This window comes from Mixophyes fleayi, chromosome 8, assembly GCF_038048845.1.
Source record: "Mixophyes fleayi isolate aMixFle1 chromosome 8, aMixFle1.hap1, whole genome shotgun sequence".
Classification (NCBI taxonomy): domain Eukaryota; kingdom Metazoa; phylum Chordata; class Amphibia; order Anura; family Limnodynastidae; genus Mixophyes; species Mixophyes fleayi.
Genome location: NC_134409.1, coordinates 73,096,743 through 73,112,496, shown reverse-complemented (window position 1 = coordinate 73,112,496; position 15,754 = coordinate 73,096,743). Strand labels below are relative to the sequence as shown.

At 40.0% G+C, this 15,754-nt stretch overlaps 1 protein-coding gene across 7 annotated transcripts in view; it reads left to right on the top strand.

Annotated features, from left to right (window-relative positions):
* Nucleotides 1–15,754, top strand: part of PDE4DIP (phosphodiesterase 4D interacting protein) — a 309,241-nt gene that overhangs the window by 247,371 nt on the left and 46,116 nt on the right. For all 7 annotated transcript variants that reach the window (XM_075182734.1, XM_075182733.1, XM_075182729.1 and 4 more), the window contains 3 exons: nucleotides 6,902–7,021; nucleotides 8,098–8,539; nucleotides 9,298–9,533. In XM_075182734.1, coding sequence (XP_075038835.1) covers nucleotides 6,902–7,021; nucleotides 8,098–8,539; nucleotides 9,298–9,533 — 798 coding nt within the window. The remainder of the gene's footprint in view (nucleotides 1–6,901; nucleotides 7,022–8,097; nucleotides 8,540–9,297; nucleotides 9,534–15,754) is intronic.

Below are 15,754 nucleotides of genomic sequence, written 5' to 3'. Positions count from 1 at the left end.
GAACTGAGTAGCTGGAGAGCGCAGTTAAAAGTGATGGAAACAGGAGGTAGGAGAGCCCTGCTCAAAGGAGCGTACAATCTAAAGGGAGGGGAAGACAGACAGGCACATGGATGAGACGGAGATGGAGTCGAGGAAGGGGGAGAAGGGAAGAAGGGATGAGAAAGAGAGGAAGCCGACCAGTGGGAGTTTAGGCATGAGACTGGAAGGCTTTTAGGAAAAGGTGGGTTTTTAATGTTCGTTTGAAAGAGGACAGATTAGGGGAAGTTCTGACGGAGCGGGGGAGCTTGTTCCAATGGAGAGGAGAGGCGCGGGATAAGTCTTGAATACGTGCGTGAGAGGAGGTAATCAGGGGGGAAGAGAGGCGACGATCGTTGGACGATCGCAGAGGGTGGGAGGGAGTGTGAATAGAGATAAGGTTAGAGATGTAGGGAGCAGTGGAGTTGGTGAGGGCCTTGTAAGTGAGAGTGAGGAGCTTGAAAAGGATTCTGTAGGGAAGGGGAGCCAGTGAAGGGCTTGGTAGAGTGGGGAGACAGAGGTGGAACGGCGAGAGAGGAAAATAAGCCTAGCAGCGGCGTTAAGTACAGATCTAAGAGGAGCGAGATGAGAGAGGGGGAGGCCGATAAGGAGAAGGTTGCAGTAGTCCAAGCGGGAGATAATCAGAGAGTGGACGAGAGATTTGGTGGCATCCTGGGAGAGGAAGGGCCGAATGCGGGCAATGTTGCGAAGCTGGAAACGGCAGGATTTGGCGAGAGAGTGAATGTGAGGGGCAAAGGAGAGAGAGGAGTCGAGGATGACACCTAGGCAGCGGAGTTGGGGAACAGGGGAGATAGAGGAGTTGTCTACAGTGATAGAGAGGTCAGAGGGGAAGGAGCTACAAGAGGGAGGAAAGACAATGAGTTCAGTTTTAGCAAGATTGAGTTTAAGAAATCTAGAGAACATCCAGGAGGAGATGGCAGAGAGGCATGCGGATACCCTGGAGAGAAGGGAGGGAGAGAGATCAGGAGAAGAAAGGTAGAGTTGGGTGTCATCAGCATAAAGGTGGTACTTGAGGCTGAAGGAGCTGATGAGTGCACCCAGAGAAGAGGTGTATAGTGAGAATAGTAATGGTCCAAGGACAGAGCCCTGAGGGACCCCGACTGGAAGGTAGGAAGAGGGGGAGAGAGACTCAGAGGTGGAAACAGAGAAAGAACGGTCAGCAAGGTAAAAGTTGAACCAGGAGAGGACAGTACCGGAGATGCCAATGGACTGGAGGGTGTGAAGCAGGAGGGGGTGGTCAACAGTGTCAAAGGCCGCTGAGAGGTCGAGGAGAATCAGGAGGGAGTAGTGGCCCATGGCTTTAGCCGAGAGGAGATCATTCGTGACTTGAGCCAGGGCAGTTTCAGTGGAATGGAGGGGGCGGAAGCCTGATTGGAGAGGGTCAAGGAGGGAGTGTTCAGAGAGGTAGGTGGAGAGACGGTTGCAGACAAGTCTCTTGAGTATTTTGGAGGCAAAGGGGAGAAGGGAAATGGGGCGGTAATTAGAGAGTGAGGTGGGGTCAAGGTTGGGTTTCTTGAGAATGGGTGAGATGAGAGCATGTTTAAAGGCGGAGGGGAAGATGCCGGTGGAGAGGGACAGGTTAAAGAGGTGAGCTAGGTGGGAGCAGGTGCCGGCGGAGAGGGAGCGAAGAAGGTGAGAAGGGATAGGGTCCTGGGGGCAGGTAGAAGGGGGGGAAGAAGAAATGAGAGAGTGGACTTCCTCTCCCAAGGTAGGGCAGAAGGAGAGAAGGAGTTGGTGGCTGGGTGGAGAGGGGGGAGAGTGGAGGGGGGAGGATGGGCGAGAGGGGGGGAGGCGGAAGGGTTGGTGGAGGAAGAGATTTCAAGTCTGATTTCAGGTCTGCCTACCTGTTGCACAATCTCTGACAAAAGACATTAAAAGTTGTGTGTCTATAGATAACTGTTTTGTCTTTACTATAACTCCTGTTTGGCCTGAATATAATGAGACAGATAGCATAACCACTTACTTTAATAATCCCGTCTAGATGTGAAAATCTGAAGAATGGTGTTTATTCAAGTAGTTAAGAACATGGTAGATCAAGTGGTAAAACTGTAATACAGATATGATAGAACACAATCACAATATGTACAGATATAATGCAATGCAAACATGAAAACATGACATAAATGCATAATTTAACAGAATACCTTACCATCGATGTTGTACTAAGTGGAGATATATAATGCACCTCTTACGTTTTAGCATGCAATATCTAAAATGGAGACCTTGGGGTAAATGTATCAAGCTGAGATTTTTCCGGCAGGTTTGAAAAACCAATCAGATTCTAGCCATCATTTATTTAGTACATTCTACAAAATGATAGCTAGAATCTGATTGGTTGCTATAGCCAACATCTCCACTTTTCAAACCCACCGGAAAACTCTCAGCTTGATACATTTACCCCCTCCTGTTATTACCCACAGTGCATTGGAAACTAACTACGGAGGCCCAGAGAGTTCAGTTTAGCTGATACTAGGCTGGTCACTAGATGGAGTTTATACAAAACTAATGCATTTGTAAAGCAACAATACTGAAGGCATAGCAGTAACACTGATAGAAATCAGACCATGGCTTATAGTATTAATCATGTTCTATAAGAGCCAGCATAGAAGAACATTCATGGGCTTTCATTGTTGGCACTTGCAGCTACTTGCACTACAATTTAACATTATTATTCTCTAAAAGGTATTATTTATTGTATTATATCTAGCCATCTAAGCCATTTAATTATTTTTTTAAATCTAATTTAAGATACCTTCACATTTATAGTCTAACAATATATGAAGGAAAGTCGACAGATCTAGATGTTTGCAAACTTTAGTGTCAAACCCCATTATGGAAATTATATGATCTAAGATTAACTATAAAATGTTACATCAAGTTAAACACCCTGTAGCTCATGAAATCACGGTTAGAAGTGTGGACCATCATCTTAGTTATTACAGGATGTTACTACTGACTTTATAAACAATTGTATACTTAAAAAAATGACATGTATTATTCAGAAACAAAGCAGCTATACAGGTCATCAAAAGTTGCTGAAATAAGTAGAAAGAAGGAGTATGATTGGTTTTAAAATGATTAATGGTTGATGTTCTTACATAAGTCCCCCCTTTGTCCAATTCTTCTTACCAACCTACCAATAAATAAAGGACACGAAACAAAAGCTTTTGCAAATAAAGGAGCTTATTCAAATACAAACATTATATGGTGGAGGCAAAAATGATAAGCAATCCGGCTAGGACCAATGCTCCTTATATTACAGTGAGAGTCATTTACCCTCTTGATATAAATACATGAGGGTTCTGGCTGCTCTAGGCTAATGTGCCTCCTCCCACCGTCACTAATATAAAGGCGGGTAGGAATACATTGTTCTTTCATACATTTTCTTGCTCTTCTCGCTTGCTTGTTCCTGCAAATTTGTTACCTTGTAGCTTGCTACTAGAAAGTTGGGTTCCTGTGAAAATATGCAAAAATTGCATTATATTGTAATGCAAAATGTCAACAAACCCTGAATGATTAGGCTATTTAGTTCAAACACAACACTCTATTATGGCCACATAAAAGGACCTCATAACACAGGCATATATAGACAATATATGAACATTAAGGTCAAAGAGCTTTACTCAAATACAAACGTCTACCAACCCCATCTGACTACTATTTAGCATTCTAGTGAATGCATAGATCACAGAAAGCATCCGTGTAACCGTCACACAATACAGAGAAAAGTGCCCCCCAAAGATACTCTATTTTTTAAATACCCCCTCAGCTATTTTATTACCACCCTGCAGTCCTTTTTATTACCTCCCCCTACTACAGTCATTTTCATTATCCCCCCCTGCAGCCATTTTCATTACCTACCCCCTGCAGCCATTTTCCTTACTTCCACCCATGCAGCCATCTCCCCCCTTTCCTTACCTCCTCCCTGCATCTACCCCCCATGCAGCCATTTTCCTTACTTCGCCCCTGCAGTCATTTTCCTTAGCTCTCCCTGCAGCCATTTTCTTTCCCCCCTGCAGTCATTTTCCTTATCTCCCCTGGCCTGTAGTTATTCTTACCTTCCCCTGCAGCCATTTTTTCTTACATCCATCCATGCAGCCATTCCCCCCCTGCAGTCATTTTCTTTACCTCACTCCTTGCAGTCATTCCCTGCCCCTGCAGAAGACCAATCCAGGCCATAAAGAATGTAGCCAAACAAGTCATACTGTATATGCAAAATTAAACCCATGGACTTGTCATGTCTAAAATCATCTTCCCCAAGATGGGTTTCCAAAATATCTGGAAACCCTCCCCGCCGCCTACCAATCTCCCTCAACAAACATGCTCTATAACCTGGCCAGTGCAAACCCTGATAACCCAACCAGGAAACCACTACAGGCCTGGGAAAGGAGGAAGTGTCCACCGCTTCCCGATGTAAAGCAGCCCAGTGAACAAAGGGGTGACCAAATACCCAGATCAACAGGGCCTCCAATAAGCTGTAAATCACGAGAAAAACCCCAATGTCAATCACAATGAAACTCACAAGTGTAGAAGATGAAACAGCTCTTCAAAGGAGGCAACAGAAAAAATAACCAGAAGCCATACTAGCATGGCCAGAGCAGATAACAGTACACAGCAGAAAGCAGCAAAGTAAGAAGACCCTAGAAACAAAACACAAAGAACAGGAGGAGGAGATAAAAACAGGAGGACAGAAAGAGCCAGAGAAGAAAGGACAGGAGACACAAGAGAAAGTAAAACCATAAAAAAACGTTGTGGTGCCAACAGCCAATCAGGCCCTTTTTGGGGGAAAAATCAGGTAATATCCCTTTGTGTCCTTGCTTCCAAAAGCAACAAGCAACCAAAGCCCTGTGTCATCTTCAGGCAGAAAAAGCAGAAAACAGAACAGAAATTCAGGACAGCGGAGAAGGCCGCACATACCTCTTAAAAGCATTAGACTTCCACCTTGCCAACTGCTGAGGATAAATAAAAGTCCACCGTCCAGAGAGACCCTGTTTCTCCACAGAGAGTCAGGAATAAAAAGAAGACAAACAAAAACAGCAGACAGCGGACTGGGGGAGATGAAAGAGAAGAGCAGGGAACAGAAAAGGGAGAGAAAGGAGTCAGAAAAACGTAAAGACAGTGTAAGTAGGCAAGTGAAATACACTACAATTATCGTTCAACTTGTCCTGCAGACTAAGAGACAAAACACCATCAGCCATTGAAATGTATAATGTGGTCAAAGTGACCTCCTACAGTGACAGAACATGGGCGCACCCAAAGCTCACTTTGCCTGCCTACTTTAACCCTTTTAGAGAGGGGACAAATAAAAGGCTTAATCATCCCTCAGATTTAATAGCAGCTAAGTTTTTTGGGTTTTTATTTTACATTTGTTTGTGATTTCATTAAATTTGCAAGTATATTGTAGCAGGAGGCAAAAACTATTTTTATACAATTCTTCTTCTTTATATTGCCAGGTAGTAAGAAAAGGTGACATTATAATGGGGAGGGGATGAGGAGTGAGCATTGCATATATTTGTATTTCTCCAAAAATACTGCTCATTGAAGTCTCAGAGTATGTATGTAATGACTAACTTTATTTCTGGTGTCACATTTGTATATTTCAATGTTTTTCCTATTTTATTATGTGGTTATAAATGCACTTTCTTTTCTGTATAAAATGTATCTGTATGTTTCTTAAAAATAAAAATATTTGCCCAATTTCTGCCAGCACTGAAGATGTGTAAAAATAAAGATAATTTTCAGGACTAAAAGACTGTGTCCACCTGTTAAACTGAAAATGCCTTTCTAAGTGCACAATCGTCATCCCTTTAAAATAATTTAAATATCTCATCCAGAAATATATCAACTAATCATTTAATTTGGACATAATATGAGGCAAATTACTGCAGCTAGCATCCATTAACGCCACAATCTTATGAGCTTACCCCACAAGATAGAGACGATTTTGCATTTCTCAAAATGGCTACCATCTTGCTTGGAGTGCTGCTAATCCATGTTCTAACATCACAAAAATATTGGCATTTGCGATGCATATCTTCATTGCAGCTTTGCAAATTACCACTTGTGTATTTTTTTTCTCTCCTATATTTAAATCTTCACCTTTGTTTTGTTCTGTTTGACAACAATACAATATCTTTTTTGTTTTTTTACAACCATTCAAGAACAATGGTCATCTAATGCATGAACCAGCAGCTGCATCTATTTTCTGTTTTTTGTTGGTCTATTGAACCCTAGTTATCGAAGGATGAAAAGTCCATAAACGTGCATTTTTGCTGGCAGTAAGGCTCGTTATTGCATCATCCTATATGTCAATGGGGTTAACGCTGGCAATAGCCCTGTTGATGCTGGCAATGACCCTACCAGCATTAATGTATAAGTATAGGGAAGCCTTTTTATCTTCATATTCATTCTAGGTTGAAATAAAATAGTCCCATTTCATTTGATGCATAGAATAAGGTTATTTGTTTCTTTCTTATATCGCACAGTGAGACTCTTTTGTAATCTTAAATAAGTTACCTGTTTAGTGCTTGTCCCATCACTTGGAAATTTTATTTTTACCATTACATTAGTCATTTATTTTTTGTACCTCTTTCCAAATGTACAGTGGCAAAGAGCAGCTTTCATTTAAACTGCTTGCACTACTAGAATCTATTTCCTTTCTTGTCATGTATACAATGGCACTTGAACTTTATGTGGCTCTCTTAAAATGAAAGGAGAGGAGACAGATAAGGGTAAAATTAGTCTAGCACAACTTATATGTTATTATCTATCAAATGTAAAATTCATAGTGACATGATTAAAAGTAAAATTCATAGTCACATGGTTAAAAGTTGATAATAAAAGCCTAAGTTTTTTCTTTTTCCAGACACAGATGGAACACAAATGAAGCATGATAGCAGACAAATGCAAGCGGACATTCAGGACCTGGGATATGAAACATGCGGAAAGAGTGAAAATGAAGTAGATCAAGATGAAACAAGTGCAGGCAAGACTGGATATTTTATTTAAACAGCTACTCTGTGTTACTTTAGTGGAATTTGTATAATATGAAATGACCACCCTATGCATGGGTGTTGCTCACTAGGCCTATTCTAATTGAGATCGGCAATGGTATAACAGCAGTCAAACACTTTACAATTTTCCCCGAAGTTATCATAGCAGGACTAAATCCAACGTTGACCCTGTGAGATCTAGTCAGGTATATATTAGTTAAAAATCACTGGGAAATTTAGAAAAACTTTTTCAGTATGCCATTGAAAAATGAACAGATCACTCTCAACCCAAAGCCACAGAAAGGAACTTATAAATATTAATTATTATGAGAGTGCTTGGACAACTGTGATATCAGTTCAAACTCGCTCATCCTTAGTCCTCTGTTAGGGGCTTTACCCTGGCCTAATGTAAATGAATAAACACATATAACAACTCCATGTATTATTTAATAAAAAACATTTGACTGAATAACAACTCCATGTATTATTTAATAAAAAACATTTGACTGAAGTTTAATTTCATCAACTGAACTAATGTTTAACATGAAGATTTACAAGTAAAAATATTTTATTGTTCTACTTTAACTGCTTCTTTAATATTATTTAAGCACAAACCTTATTGTACACATATTATCATAAATACATATTAAGCTGTCAATTTAAGTTAAGGGGTTAATAAGAGTAAATCTCCCTTGGTTATGTGCATGAAATTATTTGCTATGTTGGTCAGAAATTCATATTTCACTAGATGACCAAATTTAGTGTTCCCAGGCCAATCTGAAAAATCTTGCATTTTAGTTGTTGTGAAACATTATTTTCATAATTCTATATTGGTAATCAATTCTACTTATTAAATTACCTCTTATGGGTGAATTTTTTGGCAGTTCAATTTACTATGAATTCAGGGCCACCAAACTGTTCAAAATAAAATGAATTAGACAGATACAGATTCCTTTTGCATATCTCTAGCAGTGGACTTAATGCACTATTTTCTGCATGTTACCAATGAAATATTTATTTACACATAACTTAACATATATTGCAAGTATTCACATATTCATTTCTTTAGAATATGATGAGGATGAGGACATGTTCAGTAAGGTCAACTATACGGTAGAGAAGACATCTAAATATGAAGACTGGTCTCATATGGCTACAGCTTCAGCTTCTAAAAACAAGGGCTTTTGTCAGACTGACTGGAATATCAATTTGGTGACATCAGAAGATGCAACAGTGCTGCAACAGCATATGAAGAAACTGAGGGGACAATCACAGAAATCAAATAAGTTGATTCGAGATCTACAATCCCAAAATTGTTCATCGTCCCATGGTTCCACATCACAAAGCTTTACAGATGAAGATGAGGGCTGGCAATCTGATACTGCTGGAGTTCAACGCCCTAGACTCTTAGAACAACTAGCCCAAAGAGTATCCATACTTGAGACTTATTTCCATCATATGCAGAAAGATGTAGGAACTCAGTGCCAAATAAAATCAATTAAAGGTCCTGGGTAAGTAGCAGCATAGCAAAGCTTTATTGAGAAAAGCAATATCTTAAGCTAAGACAAAAATATAATTGAACATTACTAGAATTCTTTCTTTTATAAAGCACGAAAATATTTCATATTGCTGTACAGTAGGGAGGAAAAAGAGATATTGCCATATCACTAACAAATCCATTGTTTCTATAGCAGGTGCTACTTCGGTAAAAGGGATAAAACCAGATGTGTGACATCACAAACAGCAGGGCTTTGGTACTCAATTCATTTAAAAACCTCTCAATAATTACTTAAGTAACTGACCCCACATTAATACTTAAGTAACCTTATTTAGTAATTTTTCTCCTTTTATTGATTGAAAAAAAATTGTCTCCCTATTGCCACTTGAAGAAGTGCACACACTACACTTGTATGTGCTTAGCATACATAGTAAGACAAAGTAGATTTTCGTGTCCCACAGTTGGACTTAGGTTAGCTGACCTTTAGCTTACTATAAAACTTACCTTGGATTTTTTTGGAATCTAGGAATTTGAGTGAAATATTGCCCTTCAAGCTACTATATATTAGGTTTCTTTATATAAATATTTTATTGTATTTAGATAACCTGAGGATGAAGATGGGAACATTTTTGTAAGACAAAAAAGTCAGCAATTCTAATGGTTCAATTGATATCACAGTGAAAAATTACTCTCAAGGGACGTGATACAAAAAAAGAATGTTATTGTTACCTGTCACCTATACAAAAGCTTACAAATCTTTCCCTGTTTTAGAAAATATGACTGGTTGATTCAGACTCAGGCACGAGAACTTTCATTCATGCGTCAAAAGATGCAAGAGGGACAAAGTGTCTGTCACATTCTTATTCGACATCTGAACGATACCATAAAATCATTTGAAGAAATTCTCCGTGCTAATGATATTGACTACTATATAGGGCAAAGTTTCAGAGAGCACCTAACTCAAGGGAGTCAATTGGCAGTAAGACTGAACAGCACACTCAACAGAAGTAAGTGTGTGATTTTTACTATTGTAAACATTGTAGTACACGTGTCACTCATAAAGAGAAAGGATTTTGGTAGAACAGTGCTAACTATCTCAAATATTTTAATAGCCTAAGACAATTTGTATGCATTATACTCTATAATGTTAATATTGTTTTACTGTTCATAAGGTAGATTTGTTACAGACAGGAAAATTCCTGCCATGAAATTTGTTATTTTGTCTTCTTGGCTTTGAGCTTTAAGCATACATCACTCATTACAACAAAAATATTGACACCCTTGCACTTTTTTCAAATAAAACACAATTTCTTCTACACATTAGTTGAAACTAACAACAGTATTTGGTCTCCAATATTCTTTTTCTGCTAACCGTTTATTATTCTGAATGTAAAACTGCATATTTGCCAACTTTTCCTCGTTGGCTTCAGTGAGAACCCAGGGGGAGGTGGGTGTGCGGTGGGCGGGGATTGATGAATCACATCATTTTGGCCCCGCCTCTAAACGATTGTCACAATTTTGGTCAGGGGAAAAGGGTAAGATAACGTGATATTTGGTCAATAATCCCCGCCCCCTGCCACTTATCTGTGGTGGGGGCGAGAACCGAGAGGTTGCCTCTCCCAGGAGGTGTCCCAGAAATGTGGGAGTCTCCCGGATATTTACGGGAGAGTGGGCAACTATGCATTAAAGAAACGCAGCTAATGAATCTCTAGAGACTGAAGTGTCTTTTACATTTCTGTCTCCATTACTGAAGTCATGTTATCTTACCTGTCAGTCTTTGAGTAAATCTTGGTCTCCATGAAAATGGCCACTTCCATAGGCATCAATACATGGATATAGGACACAATTTCTGAACTGTGTCATCCTGCCACAGATGGCGAAGCCAACTACGTCTTGTACTGGCTCAGCATCAGGGAGAATGGCAGACTCTTCAGGGAGTGAGGAAGATCACCCCTATTTCAGGGAGTCTCCCTGACATTCAGGGAGAGTTGGCAAGTATATTCTTTTAAAAAATGAAAAGAAATGGCATTGACAAAATTATTGACTTTGTCAGTTGTTAGTTATTGACCAGACTTAATATTTGGAAGCTCAGCCTTTGTTTCCTATAGATATGGAGGAATTTCCTGCATCTCTCTGGTGCCACTCTTCTTGAGCAAACAGCTCCAGTTCTCCCAGCTTTTCAAAGGTACCTTCTCCCAAGTGTCTCTCCACAGATCTGGGGGTAAATGTATCATACTCCGGTTTCTTCAAGTCGCCGGAAATCGGTGGGTTGACAGCTAAAATTTAAAGCGGCACTGCCTTGTAAAGGGAAACTTTACAAGGCAGTGCCTAAGTACTAAGTATTCTTTAGATTTCATGATGCCATGTACATGTTCAAAGCACCCATTGGCAATTATAGCACAGTAACATCAAAACAACAACCGCAACCTCCTCCAAGTTGGACTGAAGGGAATGTATTCTTTTCTTTGAAAGTTTTATTTTACTTTCTGCAAGCATAGGGATGATGTGCTTTACCAAAACACTCTAATTTGGTCTCATCTGTCCACGGGACTATTTCCCAGGTGGAGTTTAGCTTTTTCAGGTGTGTTTATAGGTTTATTAGGTACATACGTACACCTGCTCATGAATACAAATATCAGCCAATCCTATTTTTCCAGCTTTTATTAAAATGTATGCAATTTAATGTCTCATTGTACTCTGAAATTAAAGTATATTACAACTGAGACAAAAATTAAATCTTAGAATCATTTTGTTTAACAAAATTGAATCTAAATGTTCGGGAAGTGCTTTCTTTTTAATTTCTCTAAAGGAAAGAACTACACTTTAACGGTTATAATGGTCTGTCTGTCTTCCTTCGTTAATTGCCTTTTTCTCACCATTCTGTTACAATATACTACTTCCTGCAGTATGATATTGTCTAAATAATGCTTCAGAGGGTGTATAACAGTCTGTTCCAACACTGATTTTTTACAGACAGGGGGTTTGTAATCAAGGAATCAACAATAAAAGTGTAGGAATTGTTTGCAGCTACTTTCAAGGCTTAATGTACTTTCATTTCTTTCATAGCTGTAGTTAACCCAATACATGTTCCCTGACAAATACCTTTCTGTATAGCTCAGAAATTTACATTATTTTCTAGTTTTGCTAACCTCAACTTTTTTTTAAACCTCTAGCAGTTTACCACTTAACTTTCACGCAGGGCCCTATTACAGCCATAGAGCCCCACTTCCCCCCAAATATAGACGTATAGGAATACTCCTGAATATTCATATTAAGGAGTATTCTCCATCATTCAAATTTAGACAGATTGTGCATTCTCTCTTACCTGTTCTTGCACCTTTGTTGTCTTCTAGGTGGCTCCTGGAAAGTTGGGGTCCTGTTTTGAAAATATGCAGCAATTGTATTATAATGTACAATGTGTAACAAACCCTGAATGATTAGACTCTTTAGTCCAAACACAATAGTCCATTATGGCCAGATAAAACTAAGCCATAACACAGGCATATGTAGGCAATAAAATATATGAAAATTGTCAAAGAGCTATAATCAAATACATATCTCTATCAGCCCCACCTGACTAATATTTAGCTTTCTGGTGCCCCAAAAGACCACAGTGAACATCTTCATAACTGCCACTCAATAAAAAGATCAGGTCCCCCCAAAGATGATTTATAAATACCCCCCTCAGCCATTTCATCTACCCCTTTCAGTCACTTCAACTGCCCCCTTTAGCCTCTTCATCTGCCCCCTTCAGTCATCCCCCTCAGTAATTTCATAAACCCCCTTAATCTGTTCCCTTTAGCATTTTCACCTGCCACCTTTGGCATTTTCACCTGCCTCCTTTAGCATTATCACCTGTCCCTTTAGCCTTATCACCTGCCCCTTTAAAGTTTTCACTTGTCCCCTTTAGCGTTCTCACCTGCCCCCTTCAGCGTTCTCACCTGCCCCCTTCAGCATTTTCACCTGCAGAGGTGCCGAGAGCGGGTGGTACTGATTTCCGGGGATCAGGTATACCAAGGGACCCAGACCCGCACTGCAGACTAGCAAGATTTTTTTTCTTTTACTAATGTTTTTTTCTTTTTGTTTCCTTGGGAAAGAGGGGGGGAGGGGGTGTCGGGCGGGCAGTCTATGCAATCCCTGCATAGGCTGTCAAGTCGCATGCTATGCGCTGTGACAGTCTATGCTGGGACCGCACAGACTGCATCCATCTCCATTAGGCAGTAGCTAGATCCCGGTCACTGTGACAACAGTAGCAGTCACACAGTGCAGGCAGGCTTGCTTGATATCTTCATGTTCCTGTGTGCTGTGCAGTGGAGAAAAAGGTGAGAGAAAGGGATGATGTGATGGAGAGGGGGCATGTGTAATTAAAGCTGCTGGGCAGAGGGGGAGATGTGTGATTGAAGCTGCTGGGCTGAGGGGGACATGTGTGACTAAAGCTGCTGGGCATAAAGGGGCATGTGTATTTAAAGCTGCTGGGCATAGAGCATACTTGCCAACATTTAATTTTTTTTTTCCGGGAGCTGCTAGTAGGAGGTAGGCGTGTAGGAGGCGGGGCCCCGAAAATCACGTCATTTTACCCCCGCCCCCGTTACAAACACCGGTGAATCGCGGCTTTTGAACCATATTCTGCCCACTTCTGGGCAGATCAGGGAGATTTCCATACTCTCTCGGGAGTCCGGGAGACTCACGCAAAATGCGGGAGTCTCCCGGACGTTCCGGGAGAGTTGGCAAGTATGGCATAGAGGGATGTGTGATTAAAGCTGCTGGGCAGAGAGGGACATGTGATATTAAAGCTGCTGGGCAAAGGGGGACATGTGTTATTAAAGCTGCTTGGCAGAGAGGGGTATGTGTGATTAAAGCTGCTGGGCATTTCTGTAATGACAGTGCTACAGGGCCTCTGTCCCTAGAGTACGGGATTGTGTCCTCTAATGAGGCACGTGTTTCCCTTTAAGTTGCCTATAGCGGGAGCCCAAAATTTCTCTTGGCGGCCCTGCTCACCTGCACAGCTCCCTCCTCCCTTACATGAAGAGGACCCTTTTTTGTAAGTGTTATTGAGATCTATAGTCTAGTGATGGAACCAGAGCCTGATTTTATCTCACTCTGTCTCTAAGTAAGATGATGAATGCAAATGTTATGATGAAAGACATCATAAGTAAACCTGGGGGACACTTGATACAAGAGTGCAGTTTGGTAATAACTATGAGAAGAATACATTTTAAATTATAATATAAGAGTGCAATAGAAGGACATTCATTGCAAATATTTTTTTGCAATTTCTTCGGCCAACAATTTAGACATTAGAATAATAAATAAAAGGCTCTAATCTTATTGAAAATAATTGTGAAAATATATTGCATTAAAACTGAGCTATGCATTTATACAGAATATATATTTTATATCACACATTTCCTGTCTATATACTGCTTTACTTTTAGTTTTATTTCCTGGATTTAATTGGACCTTATGGGATCAAACACATATATTTTATTGAAACTAAAGTAAAGATTGATTTTTAATAAAATAAATTATTTTTTTTAGGTCCTTCAGTACATTCCATGTAGAAACATCCTTGCTTTCTCCTTTTGTGTTATTAAAAGTTATGGTATCTGTAAAATGCCTATTATAGGCCCAAACAGGAAACAGGATCCAAGATGGTTTCTCTTTGATGCCATTCTGGCAATCTTGGATACGGGCAAAACTGAGGGCAAGAAACTGGACCCCGGTAAGAGAGCCAAAGGGTTTGGCGCATGACACATTCCAGTACTAGTACTGTAATTCCTAATACTTTTTCAAACACTACGAGTAAGAAAAGTCACGTGAAAAGAACACTGAGACACAAGAACAAATTGGGCATTCACAGAGTCGAAGGGTGTCCATTTCAGATTCTGGCACTGTAATTATAGGGCAGCTTATTTCCAAAATTTCAAAACCATTTGGAAAGGGTGTGATGCATATGTTCGACAGTTACATGAGCAGCATTTATATGGTCGACACGATAAAATAGAAAGGGTTCTATTGACCGTATCATTGGGTCGACAATGGAAATGTAGACAGTATTATTAGTCGACAATAATATCCCTAAACACAAGAAAAATAGGAAAAAAGGTCACTGATACTGTCGTAATAAGTGTCAAACAAATAAAACTGTTGGATAAAAGCAGCATACATTTTTTAATCAGATATAAAGCTTATCTGTCAGACGCTTGATGAAAAAAAAATTGTTGGCAGGTTCCTCAGTTATCCCCTTTTTATCACTGCATTCTCAAGTGTAAAATCTTTTAAACAATCATTTTTTATTACAAGCAAGATTAAAACTCTTACAAGAGGTAAAACAAAGCTTATGTGTATTCTTGATGGTAATAATTCCAGGGCAGAACACTCAAAGCTGTCCGTCTAGCAGATATATATGTTCCACAGGTGCCGTGCTGGAAATCAAAGATTCTGTAGGGAATTACTTTGATATTTGCACCTCCGACTACTAAAGGTCTCTGCATTCATAAACTTGCCCTTAGATTTTCCCTTATCCAAGATGGCCAGAACGACATCAAGGAGAAACCATCTTGGATTCTGTTTCCTGTTTGCGCCTATAATAGGCATTTCCTGGATCAGACATGTGGTTGAGAATTCTGCCTGCTCAGCTCCTGTTACTTACTGCACTTCCTTGCATTCGTGACTACCCTGCTTGTGTACTGACGACAAATGTCTGAATACTCGCTGGATATCTACTTGGCTATTGGGCTTCAGATAATACCACCAGTACATACAGGATACTCAAACCTTGAAATGAATCCTGGCGAAGATATACCTGTAAAGCGGTGCGTGGCAAGTTTAACCAATGTGCTAATTGAATACCAGGCGGAGCTGAAAATCCTGAATGATTCATTTCCGCCAATGAATCATACTGATTCATTTCCACCAATTGAGTGAGGTTGGGATTGAGAATCCAACTACTGGGCACATATATTAACCTGCAATCAACAATCCTTTTGAGATGTGAGAATCCTCATATATATCTGGTACGCAGACTCATTTACCTGCACTTATATGGGTGTTCCATTATTTGTATCTGAGACCTTGGTCCCATACACCTTTTAGAGCCCTGGTGGTTTATGGTGTATTATCTCCATTATATGCAATTTTGGCAATACGGTATCACACTATGTTTGCTCTTTTCACTTTTGTTTGCTGATTGATGGAGACTTGGAGGATTATGAATATAGCAGAAACT